Source organism: Pristiophorus japonicus, chromosome 23, assembly GCF_044704955.1.
Source record: "Pristiophorus japonicus isolate sPriJap1 chromosome 23, sPriJap1.hap1, whole genome shotgun sequence".
NCBI classification, from domain to species: Eukaryota; Metazoa; Chordata; class Chondrichthyes; family Pristiophoridae; genus Pristiophorus; species Pristiophorus japonicus.
The window spans coordinates 23,439,486-23,448,031 of NC_091999.1; the positions used below are offsets into that span (position 1 = coordinate 23,439,486).

The 8,546-nt window shown below is 42.6% G+C and overlaps 1 pseudogene and 1 gene segment (V, D, J or C); both read left to right on the forward strand.

Moving 5' to 3' along the window:
• LOC139235442 (Ig heavy chain C region-like) overlaps positions 1-283 on the forward strand; it is a 139,246-nt pseudogene extending 138,963 nt beyond the window's left edge.
• LOC139235321 (Ig heavy chain C region, membrane-bound form-like) lies at positions 283-3,059 on the forward strand. The segment is given in 2 exon segments: positions 283-523; positions 2,989-3,059. Coding segments are annotated over 2 exon segments (312 nt in total).
• Positions 3,060-8,546: the final 5,487 nt, after the last annotated feature.

Genomic DNA, 8,546 nt, shown 5'->3' on the forward strand with positions numbered 1-8,546 from the left:
CCGACTCCTAAAGGACCCAGAGAGAAGGATTGCATCCCCCTCTGCTCCGTGCTGCAAAGCCAGACAGGCCACAGAGGGGAAAAAGGGAATCCTTTAAAAATCAGCGCAAAGCACATTTCTCTCACATCTAACCACCGGTTCCTTTGTCTCTGGAATTATCCAGTTTATTGACTTTTAAATAATTGTTCTGCAGCTAAAGATCCGCGGGAACCGGCCGTGTCTGTCCTCCTGCCCTCGGCAGAAGAAGTCTCCGTTCAAACTTTCTTTACCTTCAACTGCTTAATGAAAGGTTTATCCCCCCAAGAGATCTTCGTCAAATGGACCATCAATGACAAGCCGATAGATTCCGGCAACTACAAGAACACCGAGGTGATGGCGGAGAACGGCAGCAGCTCCTTCTTCATCTACAGCCTGCTATCCATTGCAGCCGAGGAGTGGGCCAGCGGCGCCTCTTACTCCTGTGTGATGAGACATGAAGCGATCCCCTTCAAGATCAACAACAAAACCGTTAATAAGTCCAGTGGTAAACTGACTTTTGTGAACATTTCATTAAAGCTGGTAGATACGGTGAATTCTTGTCAATGAGAATTTCTCGATTGCATTTAAATTCTTAAATAAAATACTGTAAAGGCCTTTTCTTCCAATTGCGAGTTAAATACATAGCCACTCAATTAATATTGTTTTTCTACCCATTTTTCCGAATGCGGGAGGCTGCTAAACTGAAGCAGGCTATTTACAGGAGTCGGGTCCAAGGCTTGTACAGCCAAAGTTCCCAGCTCAGATAAACCACTGGTTGGAGACAGGGTGAAGCTCTTTCGTGACAGGTTTCCTCAATGTAACTTCAGCAAATTTCCTCCCACTGGAGGAATCTTTAACGTTCCCATTTCCGACAAACAAATGCAGCCATTTAGATATTGGCGTCCCTGTTTCTCATGTTGTCCATCCCTTCAGAATTGAGGCCAGTTTTATTTTGAAGCTTCGCATCTTCTGGAAACTGAAAAGAGGGCCAGACACGTACATGAACTGCACCTCCCATTATCACACCAGAAAGAGAGGACAGGGAATGGTTAACCCACTGTCCCTTCAACTCGCCAGCAGAGAGAGGGGAAAGGATAATGGTTAACACCCTGTACCTCACACTCAACCACCAGAGATAGGGGAAGGACAATCGTTAACCCAATGTACCTCACACTCAACCACCAGAGAGAGGGGAAACGACAAGTGTTAATCCAATGTACCTCACACTCAACCACCAGAGGGAGGGGAAAGGACAATTGTTAACCCAATGTACCTCAAACTCAACCACCAGAGAGATGGGAAAGGACAATTGTTAACCTAAAGTACCTCACACGCCCACCATCCGCCCCCCGTCCCTACCGCAGAGAGGGGAAGTCAACCGATCTCTATTCTGTGAACTCAGTAGCAACCAGTAAAATGATAGATTTCAACTCGCTGTCAGAAAACGTTAAACTTGCCGAATATGCATCATATTGTATAATAAATTTTGTTCAACATTTTAGCTTTAACTAGTATTTGGCTAAATCTATATCAGTTATTCGTAAACTAACTGATTGAATTTTAATAGTCAAAATGTAAACTAGTTATTCAATCCTCTGCAGGTTTTTCATGGTTATCTCCAAGATAGGTCCGAGGCCCATCGTTGAATTGTTGAAATCCATCAACTGACATCGCATTGCGTCTCACACGGAAACACTTTTACATAGAGCTGGCGAGAATGCCTGTAAACGTGCGTGTGTGTCTTTATGTGAACGTGTGTTCGTTGTTGTGTGTAAATTTGCGTGGTTTTGTGTAAGTGCACACTTCCATACAAACACACTCAGACTTACAAATAAACAAACAATCTTCATACTAACACAGAATAATATAGGTATCCAGAATATAATGCACACTGTTATTGTCACACTCGGTTACTGGTACTCTCTGAAACTTTGAGTAAACATACACAGTCTTACACAAAGTACACAAACACACGCATTAACACACAGATTTACACACGCATAACCACACATATCAACACAAACACACATACACAAATCACACACACAGATACACACGCAGTTACACTCAAACTCACACAGTTACACATAAAAACACAAACATAGACCTCAACATACAAAAACGCTTACATATACACATAAGGTACATGCACATTGCTACACATAACACGCACACTTATATATGTAAATACACATATACAAAAACACACAAAGACTTACATATAAACATACACACACTTACATAAACACTCGCACAATTATATATAACACACACAGTTACATATTAACATAAACATTAAAACACAAACACAGGGAAAACGAAAACAAGAGATCATGATCCACACATATGCAAACAGTAAAGCGCACAAAACACATCAGGATATAAACATATGTGGAATTCAATGCACTTTTTATATAGGCACAGCATGGAACGATTGCACTGAATAAAAAATTCCTGAAAACATAATTCTCACTTTCTCAATTCCTACACTGAATCCATGTTCTTGTTGGAAACTGATACAAGTTAATTATGTTCAGAACACAGCCATAACAAGTAAATAAACAATATTATAACTCACAACTGATCACTTACCTTGTCTCCTTGACAGTCTCCAAATAAGTAGCAATCTAAACCTATCGTTAAATTATCGATATCAATCAGTAAACCTCCCTCGATCTTACATTATACTATTCCCGAATGGTAGAATGTAGAAAATTGATGCAAGATCAATTGAAGGCAACATTCATATTTTCCAACAAGGACTATATGAGGATCACAAAGGAAGAATGACTGTGGAGGTAGGAACAGAGATAGATGGCCGAGAGTGATTAACATAACACAAGGTATATATTGACAATTAAATTAGAGAACAAAATAATAATTCATGGAAAAGAAAAGAGAATATATGATCACATGATATCTTGGTTTCATAAGCGATCTCGATATATTTCTATCTCTTCATCCCCGTAGATTCCTCAGACCACATCTCGAGTGAAGACTATGAGGATGAGTGCGACAACATCTGGACAACCGCTTCCTAATTCATCATCCTGTTCTTCCTGAGAATTTCCTACAGCGCTGCCGTCACTCTGATGAAAGCGAGAAGATTCAATCAATTCACATCGATCTGTTTGAAGCGGTTTGACAAATCTCTGGATGTTTCATTGATAAAAACCTTGCGATAAATGCCCCATACCACTAGATCTTCACTTCACTCTTTAATACCTCTTTTACAGGTCAACTGAACGGTTGAATTTCGGATGCCGTGGATTTTCCTCTCTGTTTATTAACAACTCTGTGTCCTGAAAATAAATATGTCCATCGTCATTCTCAGAGTAAAATGCTTCAATTAATAGTTCCGAATCTGTAGCTGAGAATATCATAACCGGGATTTCCATCTTTCTGTTTGAAATGTGTGAGATAATCGTGGCCATAATGTAAATATATCTCAGAGTTTCACCGTTGTTTGAATATTTCTTGGGGAAATAAGTCACTTTTCTAGTTCCTAATTCTCAATTATTCCCTTCCTTTTATGTTGATCCCTTATTTTCTCTCCCAGATGCCTGTTACATTTGTACAGATAGCCGGCCAGCTCAGACCACCGGTGTTGTGGTCTCAATGTGCTGTTATATTCACTTTGTGCTACATTTTTGAAAAACTTCTCTACAAATTGTTCTTTGCGAAATTGTTAATAAATCTGGAATGGCGATTGGACTAAGTTGGAAATGTTGTTGAATTCCTTTCTAGGAGGCTCATCCGCACCGTTGCATATCCCATTACACTTTGTTTTATTTCCCTGACTGATATTTTTTACAGATCCTGTTTTGGTTTTGTTTCAATCCAAGTCCCTTCGGTTAAGGAGCCACTGTGCCACCCAGTGTCCCATCAGAATAAAGACACCTTTATCTCTGCCTTTGTAAGTCAAGTCCCAGAGTGCAATTGACAGCACAGCGACAACGCAGTCCCTCTAACATTATGGTCTGTCACAGTAAATGTCAGGTTCTATTAAAGAGCAAGGGGAGAGGAAGAAGAATGGAAGAGCTGTAGTGGTTGGGGCTTCAATAGTCAGGGAAGCAGACAGTCGGTTCTGCGGCCGCAGCTGTGACTCCAGGATGATATGTTGCCTCACTGGTGCTAGGGTCAAGGATGTCACCGAACGGTTGCAGGGCTTTCTGGGTGGAGGAGGATGAACAGCCAGAGGTCCTGATCCGTATCGGGACAAACGTCATGGGTAGTAAGAGGGATGAGGTTCTGCAGGCAGAATTTAGGGAGCTAGGAGACAGATTAAAAAGCAAGACCTCAAAACTAGTAATCTCCAGATTAATCCAGTTGGCAAGAGCTAGTGAGTACGGAAATAGGAGAATAGAGCAGGTAGATGTGTGACTGATTGAATAGTACAAGAGGGAGGACTTTCGAATCCTGAAGCATTGGAACCGCTTCTGGTGGAGGTGTGACCTGTACAAGCCAGAACGGGTTTCACCTCAACAGAGCCGGACCAATATCCACGCGGGTTGGTCGGGTGGGGTTGCGGGGGTTGAGAGGGGTTGCTCGTGCTGTTGCGGATGGTTTAGATTATCTTGGCTTGGGAATAGGAACAGGAGAATAGATTCTCTTTGAAGGGGAATTAATAATGGAGCGCAGGGAAATGGCAGAGACGTTGAACAAATATTTTGTACCGGTATTCACGGTAGAAAACACCAAAAACATCCCAATAGTGGATAATCAAGGGGCTATAGGTAGCGAGGAACTTAATCCAATCACTATCATTAATGAAGTAGTATTAGGTAAAATAATGGGTCTAAAGTTGGACAAGTCTCCTGGACCTGATGCATTATATCTTAGGATCTTTAGAGAAGTGGCTGCAGAGATAGTAGATGCATTTGTTGTAATCTACCAAAATTCCCTGGATTCTGGGGTGGTCCCATCAGATTGGAAAACCACAAATGTAATGCGACTATTTCAAAAATCAGGCAGCTACAAATCAGGAAACTAGACCAGTTAGCCAAATATCTGTCATTGTGAAAATGCTGGAGTCCATTATTAAGGAAGCAGTAGCGGGACATTTGGAAAGCAGATCCAATCAAGAAGAGTCTGCATTGTTTTATGAAGGGGAAATCACGTTTGAAAAATTTGCTGGAGTGGGTAACGAGCAGGGTGGATAAAGGGTAATCATTAGATGTGTTGTATTTGGATTTCCAGAAGGCATTCGATAATGTACCACATAAGTGGTTACTGCACAAGTCAAAAGCTCACCTGGTTGTGTAATATATTACCATTGATTGAAGATTGACTAACTAACAGAGCAAACCATACAATAGCCAAGAGATCAGGAGAAATGAAATGTGGAAGGAACATAGTTATGATTATACATTCTGGGGAGGTTTTCTTGGCAAGATATGCAGTTACTGTTGAAGAAGCTGGTAATGAGCAAGGGAATTGCAGCTGCAAAAATCCCCAACCACCTTTAAAGCTGGAGTAGCAGGAAGAGCTGCATCTGAGTTTCCTGTGGGCGGCTGGGCATGTGAGCCGCTCTTACGCCCGGATGAAACGTGCTGCAATAAGCACTGAGACACCGCCTACTTTTCAAATGCATCTGTTTGACGGACATTCCACCATTTGTTTCTGACAAACAGTTGGCCATATATGTTTGATGTGCTGTCGGCCGTGTTAGTATGACGTAGCCATGTTTCTGTGACGTCTCATTCCATGAACTAATGTTTCTTTACAACCATTTAAATAAAACATGACTTAAATTCCCACAAAGGAAACAATTTTACTTTTTCAATAAAAACTAGCAAATAGGCGACAGAAATAAAGATACAGGCAGCCACGATTAAAGTGTTTGACAGGTTTGAGCCACAATGCCCTTCACACTACCCAGATGCTTTGTCGTTTGGCGAGTAGCACATGTGCGAACAGTCCTCCCATAGAGCACCGCGGCCCGGGGACCACATTGAGCCTTTTTTGGCCGCTTTGCATTGTGAAAGCTCTGTTATTCACGACTCCTTAAATCATTGAAAGGATGTGAGCTAAAGGAACCAGTGAATGCCAATTTATTCAAGCCCCCATAAGGCAATCAGAGCTCTCCGTATGAGCTAATAGCACTTGGCCAGATGTATTTCAGGTTAATCAAAGCATGGAAGTTATATTATTGAGTCAGAGACCGGAAAGTAAGAAGAGCAAATTGTACAAAAATCTTTATTTTCCCCAGAGTCCCAGAAACATACAACTATTTTCTCTTTCATGTCCTCCCTCATTCGGTTGAGTGATTGCAAGACCACTGTTTTCAAGTTTGGAAAGTTACAGCTGTCTTTAGGTGAAATTTAAAGAAAGTAATGGGCCGGAGCCTTCCACGAGCAGAACAACACGATAAATATCCAGCTTTAAAGGAATACACGGGATGAAATCACCCACAGAGGCAGAATATAGGAACTAGAACCTTTCCTATTAACTAAGCGACAAGCTGACCTTGGAGCTCCTGGAGCTGATCTGAACATCCATCCATCAAGTCAAGGGAAAACAGCTGATCAGAAGCAGAAAGGACAGTTTAGAAGTCAGTTCATTCGATGGTGGTCGATTCACAGGTCGATTTTCGGACCGATTGAATAATGCAACTTGTTTTCTCGGCCGCTCCTGGAATCATTTGGCTGACAATTGGATCCGAGGTTAATTTGGTATATTCTCTGTGTGTCTGAGCGCCTGACAGCGCGCTGCACACTGTGGCTGCATCTGCCCGCGATTCCAACAGGCAGGAGCTCCGCCGAACTGGCCAATGGCAGTTTTTGTACGCTGGTGATGTTGCTTTCCATCTCTGCATGTCTCATGGCGCTGTAATACACGCCAGCGTCAGTAGGGTGCAGCCCGGAGATGTTTAAGCTGATGAATTTATTCGTGGTCTGGAGCTCTGCAGAGAAACGGGTTTGTGCAAAATCTGCATTATTCTCACCACCGTTCGAATATTGCCTCAGTGTAAACGTGGGCTGTGTGTCTGGGTGTTACCAGTAGCAGAATAAATAATACAAGCTCCATGCAGTTTCATAATATAGCTTAAAGTCACCATTTCACCCTGTGCCTTAACTCCTGAGGACAGCTGGTGAGTGACAGAGTCTCCTTTACTCAGATCTGGGCAACTTGTTCAAACAGGAAAAGGTCAGACCTGGCTGTGATTACAATTCAGTTTCAACCCATATTAGAAATGATAGAAAAGATTAAATAGGTTTTGTCCACAATTAACTTTCAGAAATGTTCCACGCAACCCCGCTGCTGAGTCATCGCATTGTCGCTGCTGCTTTGTAAAAGGGGTTTGTATATTTAAAGACACCCATTCTAATACCCACTCTCAATATTCGTGTGTCGTGTCTCAGGATGCTCTCGGTTGTGCTGTGAAACCGTAGGTGGTGAGCTGGCAGCAAGTGTACGGCAACACTCCGAGCTGGGCTACACTCAGTGTACTTATACGGGAATGGTTTGGTTTTAAACACCAGTGCTGGGAATGAAACCTTTACCTGGTTATTGTGACTGAAATTTGCAGGATTGTTGATGGCTTTGTTTTATAGGGGGAGGGGCGCTTTTTAGCAATTTCCCGTTCGTCTATTTAATGTTCACGGGAGCAGAATGCGGGGAAATTGTACAAAAGGGCAGGGTGATTGGAGGCTGGGTTCAAACGCAGAGGATGAATGTTGGGCGGCTATAAATCGCCAGGGTGTGGTGCAGGGCAGATTCACGGCCCCCGAAGTGAGGTGTTGGACGGCATCAAACCACCAGACTGAGGTGTTGGGCGTGTTCAGAGCGCTAGGGTAGGTGTAACGTGAACCAATAGCCCCAGGGTGAGATGTATGGCGTGTTTAGACCCCCAGGGTGAGATGTAGGGCGATTTCAGTGCCCTAAGGGTGAGGTGTGGAGCTGGTGCAGAGCACCAGTATGAGGTGTAGGGCGGGTTCAGACCCCTAAGGCGAGGTGTAGGCCGGGTTCTTTTTAATAAAAGATCAACATCAGCATGGCCGGAAAAAATGTCCTTACAACTTTCACTCATATTAGAAATGGATATGGCGCAGAAATCAAATAAAGTACAGGCGGATTCGATTTATTGTTCGCCCCGTTAATATCGATCTCTACCATTGGTATAATTAATGGCATCAGAAATCAGATCTCAGTGTGTGTCATTGATTCACATTTTAATGTTGTGTTTTCGATTCGCCACACTCTTCTAGTCACGTGTTCTGTCCACAGTTTACTAACCAAAGCCATCGTTCGATAAGACTGATGTCTTTTTTTGATGATTGTGCCCGATGTACCGACCCAACCCATTTGCGGATTTCACACATTAATCTTCAATTCATTCCACAATTTGCACAACTTTTGGAATAAAGCAGAATTTAACACAATGCCCGGGATCTGATCCACAATATGTATATTGTGACCTGACACCATCTACAGATATTCAGTGAATTGTTCAGATCTCGGGGGAAAGTGTGGGATATTCACTGACCTGATGCAGTTCCTCCTTATGGGAAGCTGGGTTAGAGCAG